The 12404-nt window shown below is 45.6% G+C and overlaps 1 protein-coding gene across 3 annotated transcripts in view; it reads left to right on the plus strand.

Annotated features, from left to right (window-relative positions):
* Window positions 1-12404, plus strand: part of TET3 (tet methylcytosine dioxygenase 3) — a 130338-nt gene that overhangs the window by 926 nt on the left and 117008 nt on the right. For 2 of the 3 annotated variants that reach the window (XM_072640640.1, XM_072640714.1), the window contains exon 2: window positions 322-1031. In XM_072640640.1, coding sequence (XP_072496741.1) covers window positions 720-1031 — 312 coding nt within the window. In that variant the 5' untranslated portion in view covers window positions 322-719. Of the gene's footprint in view, window positions 1-321; window positions 1032-12404 lie in introns of those variants that run through there. The other variant, XM_072640788.1, reaches the window with a different exon arrangement.

The raw sequence follows: 12404 nt of genomic DNA on the forward strand, positions 1-12404 counted from the left end.
ACCCCCACCCCAGCAGAATTTCAGGGGGGGGGAAAAAGCTGTTGAAGGCTCCTAGGGGCCCAACTTCCTTGGAAGTCTCCCACAAGGGGAGGAGCTTTCCCACCACCCCTCTCCACTTTTGAACTGAACCTTTGGGACAAATATTGGTGCCTCCTCCATTCTCTCTCCCCCCGCCCCCCACCCCAACAGAGAGTATGAGTCTAGTCTAGGTTTGGTCAAGTGCCCCTCCCCCAAATTAGGAAAAGAATTGGGTAAAGTTGTCCCTGATCCCAAGGTGATGAGCCTCTCCCCCCACCACTTCTTTCTCTGTTCCTCTCCCAGGCTGTATCACCTTCGTTCTACTTCATCCTGGTTCCTGGAAGAGAAACCCCATCCCCATTAAGAAGCCCTCCCCTCCCTTTCCCACCTACCAGCCCCCTCTCCCCATCCAGCCTCCTCACCTGGTGCCCTGGTACCCCCTCAGGACAGCACCTAGAGTCAGAATGATAGCATCCCGGGAGGCTGCTGCTGGTGTCCTTCCCCAGATCCCAGGTCCTGGCAAGTGGGAAAGTGGCCCCCAGTTGTGCCAGACCCCGGTGGGCCACAGAAGGTGAAGAGCAGCAGAGTTTGGAAGGGAACCTGGTGGACAGCGGGCAGCTTGAGCAGCTCGACTCTCCTGACTTCAGGCGTGGGGGTCCCTTACCAGCAGCAGGTCCTATGCCCCCCACCCTGGCAGTGCTATGAGCCAGTTTCAGATGCCAGTGCCAGTCCAACCGGAGCCACCGGGACTTCCCAACTTCCCTCAGGGCAAAGTGATGCCAGGGAGCTTCAGAGGGGCTGGGCTCCCCACTGGGGTGGCAGGGAGCACAGAACAGCAGACTGGGGGGTGTGGAGATGGCCGCAAAAAGCGCAAGCGATGTGGGATGTGTGAGCCCTGTCGGAGACTGGAAAACTGTGGGGCATGTACCAGTTGCACCAATCGGAGGACCCACCAGATTTGCAAACTTCGAAAGTGTGAGCTGCTGAAGAAGAAAGCCAGCCTGCTCAAGGAGGTAAGCTGCCTGGCAGTCCGAGAGGGAGGGGGGCCCCTAGCAATGGACTGGGGGCATGGCCCTTTCCTGGTGCCATTGGGATGAGTGTCATCTAGCATGGAGGGAGTGTGGCACTGGAAAGATCCTGCCTGGCATGGGGCTCCAGGGGAAGGAAAAGAGAATACTAGTCCAGCCTAACTGGGCCAACTTTGGGTGGCCCTTTGGAGGGTGTTGGAAAAGTCATCTGGGGGGTTTCCAGCAGCCCTGGCAGGGTTAACAATCTGGCAAAAAAAAAAAAAAAGCCTGACCCTCCCTGCCCAGCCACTTAATCTTGGACAGCTGGGAGCCATTAGTCTCTTCTTTGATGTTTGCCCTTAATTTAGTTGGGGGGAGAAGGCAATCAGTTTTCTTAGTTTCTCACTTCTTGGTGACAAAACCTGAGGTGGTCTTAACCCTTTGCAGAGGAGATAAATACCTGCGAAGGGGCCTGCTGCTGATGCCTTCGGGTCCTGGTGCCACTGGGAGGGGGTGGGATGTCCAATGCCAGTGACTTGTTTTTTGTTTTATTTCTGGAAGTTGATGGGGGGGAGACTTTCAGTTGAACTTGGGTGGGCATCTAATGCCAATTTCAGGGGAGGGAAAGCTGTGACAGGCATTTGGGCACCTCATTTTCTGGGGAAGTCTCCTATAAGGGGTGGGGCTTTTCTTTGGGAACTGCGAAATATTAGTCGCCCCACCCCCCACCCCCAAGGGTATGGGTCTACTCCTGTTGTGTCGGTGACAGGCTTTTTGTCTTTATCCCATCCCTCTCCATCTCAGAAGTCCTAGACATGGGGCCTTAGCACATAGTAGGTATGGTAGGAAAAAGTGCTGGATTTGGAGGACTTGGCTTAACCTCTCAGCTCCAACGCTTGTTACCTGTCTGGGCCTTGGCCAGAACATTTACCTTGCCTGTAATTCTTCTGTAAAATGAGCTCAGCCCCCCATTCCACCTCCATGGGCCTCCAAGCAGATGGACTTTTTAGTCTTTTTGAGTCCTAAAATTACCCTTGGGTTTGGGGGATTTTAGGGGGAGAGAAGGAGGGTTAAGGATAGGGAACAGAGGGGAAATGAGAAGGACTTCACACAATGGTAGACCTTCCTGTTGCTTTTCCATCATCCTGTCTGGTCTCTTGCACCCAATTCCCATCTGGAATGCACTTGTTGCGACCAGCAGGAATCCCAACAGCGAAAGTTTGGCCAGAGCTACAGAGTTGGTAGACCTCGAGCTGCCGGCAGTAGAAGGGATTGTCCAATGAAGCCCTGGCCTGGACTTCAAGAGCGGTGGCTTAGCCCTCTTGGGGGTGGGGGGAGAGTCTCCTGTAGCTGGAGAGCTACAGTATACAGGGTTTCATTAGGCGAAGAGCCCCGGAAGCTCCTTTCTGCCAGAGAAATTGGACTTGGGGGTGGCACTAGGGCAGCCCTGGCCCCCTTACTAATCACACACCTCCTTTGGCAAGAGGAATCTAGAAAGAGGTGTTTTTTCCTGCAGGGATGTACAGTGCCCTTAGCATTTGAATTTTCTACTTGTTTAACTGTAAGTTGAGACTGTACCTCAGTCTTCCAATCTAGGTTTAAAGCAGATGCCCAGATCATATCTTAGTTCTCTCCAAACCTGAGGCTGCCATTCTGTGTTGCCATCTAGAGCAATTTTGCTTAAACTCGGCTAGCTTTTGTGAAAGCATCCCCTACGTGCAAGCCCTTGGATCTGGAACCTCTAGGATGGAGACGTTCATCCCAGATTAAGAGCTGGAGGAGACCCAAGTCCTCACCTCAATTTACAGATGAGGACCCTCAAGCCCAGGGAGGTAAAGTGACTTGTTCTGGGTGTCATGGTAGCAGCAGTTCTGGAACTGGAAGGGACTTTAAGTCCTTGAGGCAAATCCCCTCATTTTACATTTTAAGAACCTGAGGCCCAGGGTGGCTGATTGCCTTGTGCGTAGGAGATCACATCCAGCTAGTAAACTTCAGAATTGGGAATAGAACGTGGCTCTAATTTCTTTAAAAGTATTTTTATTTATTTCATTAAATAGTTCCCAATTACATGTAAAAGAAATCTCTGCCAATCATTTAAAAAAAAATTCAACTTCTGAATTCTCTCCCTCCCTCTGAACCCTCCCTCTCACTGAGAAGGCAAGCAATTTGATATTGATTATACATGTGAAGTCATGTAAAACATTTCCATATTAGCCGTATTGCAAAAGAAAACACAGTATAAACAATAAAAAAGCAAGTTAAAAAAATTATGCTTTAATCTTCATTCAGAGTAAATCTGTTCTCTCTCTAGAGGTAGATGGCATTTTTCATCATGAGCCCTTTCATCACATAATTGTCTTGATCAGAGCAGCTAAGTCTTTCGCAGTTGATCGTTATACAATGTTGCTATACTGTGTACAATGTTCTCCTGATTCTGCCCACTTTACTTTGTATCAGTTCACGTAAGTCTGTCCAGATGTTTCTGAAACACTCCTGCTGTTCATTTCTTATAGCACAATTGTACAATACACCACAGTGTGTTCATCCATTCCTCAGTTGGTACACATCTCTATTTGCAATTTCCTGCCACCACAAAAGCTGCTGTAGATATTTTTGTACAAATAGATCCTTTTCCCTGTGTGATACAGACCTATCAGTGGTGTTGCTGGGACAAAGGGTAAGCACAGTTTTACAGCCCTTTGGGCATAGTTCCAAATTGTTCTCCAGAATGATTGAACTAGGGAAGCTGAGTTTTTTGATTAGAGCCCCTGTCCCTTCCCCTGGACCATGATCCCTCTCTGCCACTTTTCTTTGTTTGATCAATCCCGGAAGAGAGGACCACACCCTCTTCACTCCTAGAAGCACAATCTAACCTTGGATAAATGACAGCCCTGGAAGATCACCTAGATCTGTCCCTTGAATCTGTGGAATTTGCATCACCAGATTTAACTCTTCCTCCCTTCCCTCTGTCCAGCCTAGCTGTCCCCACTACCATTAATTTCACTGCCATTTATTGAGTAGGTGCCTACTTCTCAGCCTTGGGACAATAAAAAGACCATCAAGTCAAGGACTCTGACCTTGGGGAGGCTTTACTCTAAGCTGAGGCATATGACTCGTACAGAAAAAGATCTCAAATATTATATATATGTAGTGGAATAGTGAAGAATCAAGTCAGAAGAGACCTTCCTTAGAGGCTGCTAGTCCAACTGAATCTGAAAAAAAAGGTTGCCTTTCCAACCAACATAACTGGGAAATGAGCATTCCTCCTTTGCTGGAAGGACTCCACTGAGGGGTATTCTCCCTCCTCCTGGAGTAGCCCAACCCACTTTGGGGATTAAAGTTGGTAGGCAGGGCCTGTTTTCACTTTTGTCTTTGTATCCCCTGTACCCACCACAGAGCCTGGAATACAGCAGGTGCTGACTAATGCTTGGTGATAAACTTCCCACATTGTCTTGATCCAAAGTGAATACAATACTCCAGACATGCCCTGATTTGGGGAGAGCGCTTTGGGACAGTTACCCACTTCCCACCACCTCTCTGTGATAACATGTCTCCTTTAAGACAAACTGAGAGCCAGACTTAAGAGATGGAGAACAGAGGACCCAGGCCCTGCCTGCCCTCAAAGACCTTCTAGTCCCCTGTTTGTGGACCAGCACTGTAGCTGTCTCAGGTTTTCTCTCCTAAACTAACTCCCTCTCCCCCAAAAAAAATCCTTCAGAGATACTCTTATCCTCAGTTTGCCAACTTTTCCTGGCTGCTCTCTAGCCTTTCCCCACCTTTTCTATCCCTCTCCTAAACTGTGGCTCACAGAAATGACCACTCTCTTAAGGACTGATCAGACCAGAGCAGGGGACAGAGGCACTGTGGCTCCCTCATTCCTAGAAAGCTGTGCCTATCTTTAATGGCTGCCTGACATCTTTGTGACCTTTTTGACTTTGACATCCCCTGGTCCTGAGGCACTTGGGTCCCTGATCCTTGTCAGACAAGCAGCAGTCTGCATACTTGCTCTTATTGGTATTGGTTGAATCTTTGAACCTAGATGTACAAATTTACATTTCTCCCTCTTGCATTTTATTTTCTTATATTCGTCCCATCATGAGGTATGTGTATTAGCTCTCTCACCACCCTACCCAAGGCCTGCAAGTTTGAGAAGAGTGCTTTGTCTTCCTGCAACCTCTGCCAGCAATGTTGAGCAGAGTGAGTCAAAGGGCCCTAGACTCTTGACCCCCCTCCAAATTGACACAGACCCATCAGTGACTCTGCTTTGGGGCTCAATAGCAGATTGACAGCATTTAATGTACTGTCTGCCAGGCCCATTAGGCATTGTCCTCTAGGCCTTGTCTGCTCTTGCAATCTGTGGCTTGGATCAGGAGACTCCCTCAACCAAGGCAGGTAGATACCTTCTCTATGACTTAGAGTTTCAGAGAGTTGCCTAAGGCCAAGGGGTCAGTCTCATACACTGTCTGATCAGCATCCACATTCAAATGTAACTGGGACATGTTGAACAAGATAAGTAAAGCTACGATAAAGCAAATAATAGTACATATTAAATCTGTCATCTTGTAGCCCACGTAGTGCATGGATTGGTGACCCTGCTTCTATTTTAGTTGGACACCATTGGTCTAGAGCTCTGAGAGGTCATGTCACAATGTCAGCTTGAGTCATAGATGGTATTTAAACCCAGGTCTTCCTGGCTTCTGGGCTGCTGTTCTAGCTACCCAACAAGCCATGGTGACTGTCCTTCCAGGGCTCAAGCCACAATTTTGTATTACAGAATTTTGCTAGGAGTCAAAGTCTATCTCACTGGCCTATAGTTTATAGACTATATTCCTTCCTTTCATGGGTGTTCTTCTACTGTCCTGTCACATCTCATTCCTTTTTTTTGGGGGGGGGGGGCAATTGGTATTCAGTGAATTGCGCAGGGTCACCCAACTAAAAAGTATCTGAGGTCAGACTTGAACTCATGACTCCATGGCCAGTGCTCTATCCCTGTACCACCTAGCTGCCCCCATCTCATTTCTTCTTGCTCTTTCAATTATAGTGTGGCTTCCTAATCCCATCTGCAGACCTGGCAACTTGAATTCTTCTGAGGGTGGCCCACTAGCCCAGGGCAGAGGATATCCGTGTTTCCCTACTTGGCCTTCAACACCCACCTCACAGTATATTGGTGCTATGTTTTCCAGTTGGAAAGTCATTCTCACAGACTAAGTTTTGTCCATTTCTCCCTTCTCCCCATTGCTAATGATCCCCATTGCCTCCACCCTAAGCTGTGGGCTTCTCTCTTTACTGATTCCCTGATGTATGTAGCCAAACAGGAGCCCCCTCTTGTCTGCCCTTAGCTTTGCCATTCTTAACTCACTGATATTTGAGCAGGCCTGATGACCAGTGTTCCTACCAGATCAACATTACCATGTATATTCACCCTCTGTTGCCATGTTGGTCTCTGGGCAATTCTCCCTCTTTCCCCCTCTACATTCAGAATTCTTCTGGGTTTCTTCAAAATTCTCTTTTGGAATGCTTTCTATTTCTCCTGGAGATTTCCTATGGAATTGAAGACCAGGCCATCTTACCTATCCAGAAGCTGAAACCTTTGAAAATTATGCACTCCAAAAGTCTCTGTTGCATGTCAGATTGCAACCTGGGTCCTTCTCCTCATTTCTATCTTCTAAGATGGAGGAGTCACTTTGAAAGGATTCTCACCATTTCTCCTTCAGTGGGTCAGAATCAGATCCAGAAGAGCAGTTGTCTCCCCATGAGAATGTGAGCTCCTTGAGGACAGAGACTGTTTTCTGCCTTTCTTTGTGTCCCTAGCATTCAGCACAGCACCTGACACACAGTAGGCCCCTAAGAGATGCAATGGAACTAATTCATTGCTCTCTGTTTGTTCATCATTTATGGATTAAAAATAAACCCTAGATTCAGAATTTCAGGACTTAGGAAAAGATGTAGGATATATGAAAATCAGCAAGATAGAAGGTATGAGCAAGAACAGGTTGGGACAAACAGATCTCAATGAAATGCTGTAGGAAAACTTGAGGCATGATCCTCTGATCCTTCAGCCCAGGTGGTGGAGAAAGAGTCTTGGAACCCTACATGGAGGAAAGGGGGTACCTAAGCTGGACATTGGCCAAAGAGGGTTTTTCTCTGTATTCCTGGATCTGTAGATCTAGGCTTCAGGGAGAGTTAATTTAGGTGAAGAAAAAAGAGAAAAGTCAAGTGTTACTATAAAATAATGCAAGTTGCATGACCAAGTTCAAGGCATTGCTGGGTTCTTCCTGCAACAGAACCATCATGGTAGCCAGATAAGATGGTGATGGGGTGCACTTGGCCAGTTTGGACATTTCCTGGAGGCAGGGGCATCTGATAAATATTGGGAATGCTTTTTGTCTCCAAGAAATGTAAAGAAAATAAGAACTTCCACTTGGGATTGAATTTCTGACTGATGGGAAACCTAGTAGGTGAAGTGAAGGAAGAATCAGAGAAGACTGCCAGCATCTGGATTTCTAATAATTGGGGGTGGGTGGAGTCAGACGCACACTCTAGACTTCTGGGGAACAGTTCACACAGGAAAGAGGAAGCGTGCCAAAAGCCCATGACCAGAGACTTCCGAAGGGAAAATGGAGCAAGAGGAAAGGGGAGGGGAAGCTTCCAAAAATGAACCTTGGATCCCATGGACTTTGGGGAATCCTGTAAGGAAGATAGAATCCCTGTAACTACATGGCTTGGTTTTGGCTGAGCTGAGCTCTTACAAGGACAGGCTTAGAGTGTCGTCTGTCCTCACCTTTGCATCTTTGAATTTCCAGCTTCCTTCAAAGCACAAATCTGAGGCTGCCAAATACATGAAACCCTTCCTGATTTCCCCTCCTCCCCAGTTATCCCTCAATGCCCTCTTCCTCTAGAAACCACTTCATGTTTCCTCTATATTTTCTTATTTGTGTGATACATTCTCCTGAGAGAATGGAAGCTCCACTCTGGGAGAGCTTGTCTTTGTCCTCAGCCTTAGTACGGTGCTCACCCATAGTGTAGACTCAATCAGTGCTTAGTGAGTTTCAATGAATGAGGGAAGGAGGCAAGGAGCAAAAGGTACCCACGACAACATACAAAGGGGTGCCGACCTGTAGGAATGGTATCACAGAATGGTAGAGATGGAAGGAGATGGTCAACTCCCCTCTCCTCCCCCACCCCACCCCCCACCTCATTCTACCGAGGAGTCAGCTTGGGACTCAGGGAAGGGAAGCAATTTACCAATTTTTTCTCCTGTTTTCTGGTATGTCCTCTTTCCTCTAGGTAGAGCTGGGGGGGGGAGGGGAGGGGAGGCAGGATGAAGAGACAGCAGAACTGGGCTCCAGTATCAGAGTGGAAGGAGGCCAGAAACCAGAAAAGACTGAAGTTTGGGAGGAAAATGGAGGTGATAAAAAGCCCCATTTAAAATTGTGGAATGAGTATACTACACGGGCCAGGCTCATAGTGGGGAGTGCACAGGTTTTATGGCAGGAAGCAGAAAGCCATAGTCTGTTTTTTTCTTCTTTTCTCTCTCTTTTTCTCCTGATTTTTCTTAGAGGATTCTCAAAGTGGAAGGTGCAGCAAGAAAGTTAAGTGTTGATAGGAAATTGAAGGCTGGCTAGCTTCCTCCCCTTCCTTGGTCCCATGTTCTCCCATTGAACTGTTTTGGGGACATTCTCCCCTCCCTCAAACAAAGGTCTCCCAGGGAAGAAAAGTGAATATTGGAGAAGCTAAGAGTGCACCGGAAACTTCAACTGTGTTTTCTTCATTTTCCAATTTGTCTTTAAATATTCCCTATGTCTAAAATGCCTTCCCCTAATTTCACAGGGAGAGATCCCCATACATGTGATTCAAGACCAAGCAGAAATTCACAGTGCCTTATATAGCCTCTTTAAACACATGCACGCACCCTTATACACATTTGGACTATCCACAGTTTATGAATAGTTTTTATCTTATCCTTAGTCATTTCAAAGGAGCTGGTGGCACAGTGGAGAGAGCAGTGGGCCTGGCATCAACAAGACCTGAGTTCCAACCTGGCTTCAGACACTGACTAGATATGTGACCTAGGCAAGCCACTTCATTGCTGTCTGCCTCAATTTCCTCAACTGTAAAATGGGAATAATAGCACCTACCTCCCAGGATTGTTGTGAGGATCAAATGAGATAAGATTAGTAAAGTCTTTAGCACAATGCCTTGCCCATAGTAGGTGCTATTTAAATGCTTATTCCCTTTCCTTCCCCCTTTCAACACCCCTCTAAATTGAACTGATTAAACAAAACTTCCAACACAGGGATCGGCTGTGACTATACAACATTCTGTCCAGTAATCCTCTGTTTCCCTGTCCTGACTGGGGGAGGTGGGGATGTTTCATTAGCTCTTCCCTGGGTTTTCTCGTTATCTATGTTGCACTTTCTTTTAGAGATCTTTTCATTCGTATTGTTGTAAATGTAGTGGGAGAATTCATCTTCCTGGATTAATTGACTCCACATTAGTTAATACACATCTTTCCATATTTCCCTGAAGTCTTCACTCATTTCTTATTCCATTACATTCCTGTGCCATAGTTTTTCCATCCATTTCTGAATCCATAGGCATTGACACCAGTACATTGTTGGTGTACCTTGCTTCTCACAGCCCTCCTAACACTGAATTCTCTCCATCTTTGATCAACTTTGCCAATTTGCTAGATGTGATAGGAGTTGAAACCTCAAATTGTTTAAGTTTTTAGTTTTTCATATTGGTAAATTGAAGCATATATTGGCTTTTGTAAAACTTCTTTTGAAAATAATTATATCCTTGGAATACTTATCTGCTGGAGAGTGGCTTGCTGTTTGTCAGTTGCCTAGATATTTTTGGATATCAAACCTTTCTCAGTGCTATTTTTACTTTTTAATTCAATTTTATTTTGTCTTCAATTCCAAATTATCTCCCTCTCCTGTTCTCTCCCCCAATCATTGAGAAGGCAAGAAATACAAAACCTATTATAAATATGAAGTTATGCAAAACATCTGCATTATTCATGTTCTGGGGAAAAAAGCAAGAAAAAGAAACAGAAAAAAATGCTTCAGTCTGTCCTCTGAGTCCATCAGTGCTCCCTGGGGAGCTGGGTAGCACATTTCATCCTGAGGCCTTTGGAACTGTGGCGGGCCCCCATTTGTGCCGATCCGCGTTACCGAGTCTTTCACCACTGGTTAGCTTTATGCTGTTGTTATTATGATATCACATTCTCCTTTTTCTACTCACTCATATATGTCTTCCCAAGTTTTCTGAAACTGTCCCTGTCACCGTTTCTTACAGCATGGATATATCATTTCCCCTCAATATCTCAAATATATATATCTCAAAGGGAATTGCTATAAATATTTTTATATTTATTTCCTTCTTCCTTTGATCTCTTCAGAGTATACACCTAGGAGCAGAGTTGCTGGGTCACAGGATATGTATGGACTGTTTAGTAGCTTTTGGGAATTTAGACCAGTTCACATCTCCACCAACAGTATATTGGTATCCCAATTTTTCCACATCCCTTCCAGCATTTGCCATTTTCCATTTCTGTCATCTGATCTGATGGGTATGAGACGGTATCTCAGTGCTGCTTAAATTTGCATTTCTCCGATTTATCAATGCTATTTATGCAAAGATATTTTCTCTCCTGATGCTATGAAGCCTTCCTGGTTCACCTAGGTGAAGATGCTTTCCCTTTTCTCTGAACACTCAGGTTACTTGGCTCTCATGTTGATTTCTTAGGGTCTCTTTGGCATTGTTGCAAGTGTATCTTTACATTTAAAAAAAATAGATTTTAGCAAGGTTGTGAACTCTTCGAACACAACCACTCTGGCTTATTTCTCTTTGTATGTCCCTCAGCACCTAGGACAGGGTCTTATGTAGAAGGTATAGGGGCTTAGTCAATTTGTTGAACTCAACTGAAAGTATCTGGTCATATTAAATATGTTCAATGATCAAGGCCAGGGTAGACATAATTTTTAAGCCCTGAAGGAACACACATAAGTGAGAGCAGACTTGATATATGTGTGTGCATATATGTATATATATGTATATACATAGACACACATGCACATATTATATAGTACATGTTATATGCATGCACATATATAATGTGTATGATGTACACCTATTCACACAGTACACATACACATAGTATTATATATATATACGCATATACATGCATGTACATGTGCTTATTACATGTATATGTATGACATTCACACATGTAAATATGTATATAGATAAGAGAGGGAAATCCAGTGTATAGCTGTAGATACACATATGGATACAGATGGACTGGTTTCTCCCTAGCCTGCCCAGGCTGGAGGTGTAATGACCACTAATTGAGCCACATGGGAACTTGGATCTGCTCCATTTCCCACCCAGGTCAGGTCACCCCTCCTTAGGCAGCCTGATGACTTGCTGTTCCAGGAAGCTCCCCACCTGGTGCTTCCACTCTTAGCTTGGCTTGGCTCTTTGTAGCAGCTTAGAACTGAGATTGCCGGTGGGCACTACCATGCTTGGTTCCTACTCATCATTTTTAACCAGTGGTGGTGAATGCTAACTTTTCTAGAAGGTTCAAGATGGGCAAATGTGGCTGAAAATGGAAGAGGTGGATTCTGGACACTTGCAGATGGGAGAGATTCAGCATCTCTACCCACCTAGACCATAGAAAAAACCACAGTCCAGGAGACTCAGTCAATGTTTATGAAGCTCTTATTACATGAAAGCTTTGAAGCATAGAGCTATCATGTAGTCGGTACTTCATAAACACTGATTAATCAAAAGATATTTCAAGGTCCTGGAGTAGCTGAGATGAAGGGAGGCTTGTCTTATACCTCTGACCAGAGACCCAGAAGCTGTGGGACCCAGAGAATGAGAGCTATTCCCAAAAACTTGAGATTCCTTTAGGAAGGCTGGGTTGGACAAGCTGTGTTTGGTCTTGGGTGGAATGGGATGCTTGGGATGGAACTAAGACTTATGTGGAGAAGATCCAGGGAACAAACTTCAGACGAAAAGCAAAGCTCACAGTCCTTCTAGAGTGGATTGGGCTGCCCCAATTTGGGAAGTATTACCCTACCCCTCAACTTAATATTTTACATATTTACATAGCTCCTGGTAGAAGGGATCCCGTTGATGGTGGGGATTAGATGAGGTGGTAGATGAGGTCTTTCCAAGCCCATGATCCTGGAATTTCTCTCAGTTTATAGTTTCCCTTGGAGGAGGGACAGTGCTGACAAAAAGGGAATCTGAAAGACTCTTCCTGGCAGGAGGAGGCACCTATGAACCAAGTTTTAAATCCAGTTTGTCTGGATCAGGGATGGGGAGCCTGTGGTCTTGAGGCCCTCTAGATCCTCTAGTGTGGCC

Source organism: Notamacropus eugenii, chromosome 1 (assembly GCF_028372415.1).
Source record: "Notamacropus eugenii isolate mMacEug1 chromosome 1, mMacEug1.pri_v2, whole genome shotgun sequence".
Taxonomy (NCBI): domain Eukaryota; kingdom Metazoa; phylum Chordata; class Mammalia; order Diprotodontia; family Macropodidae; genus Notamacropus; species Notamacropus eugenii.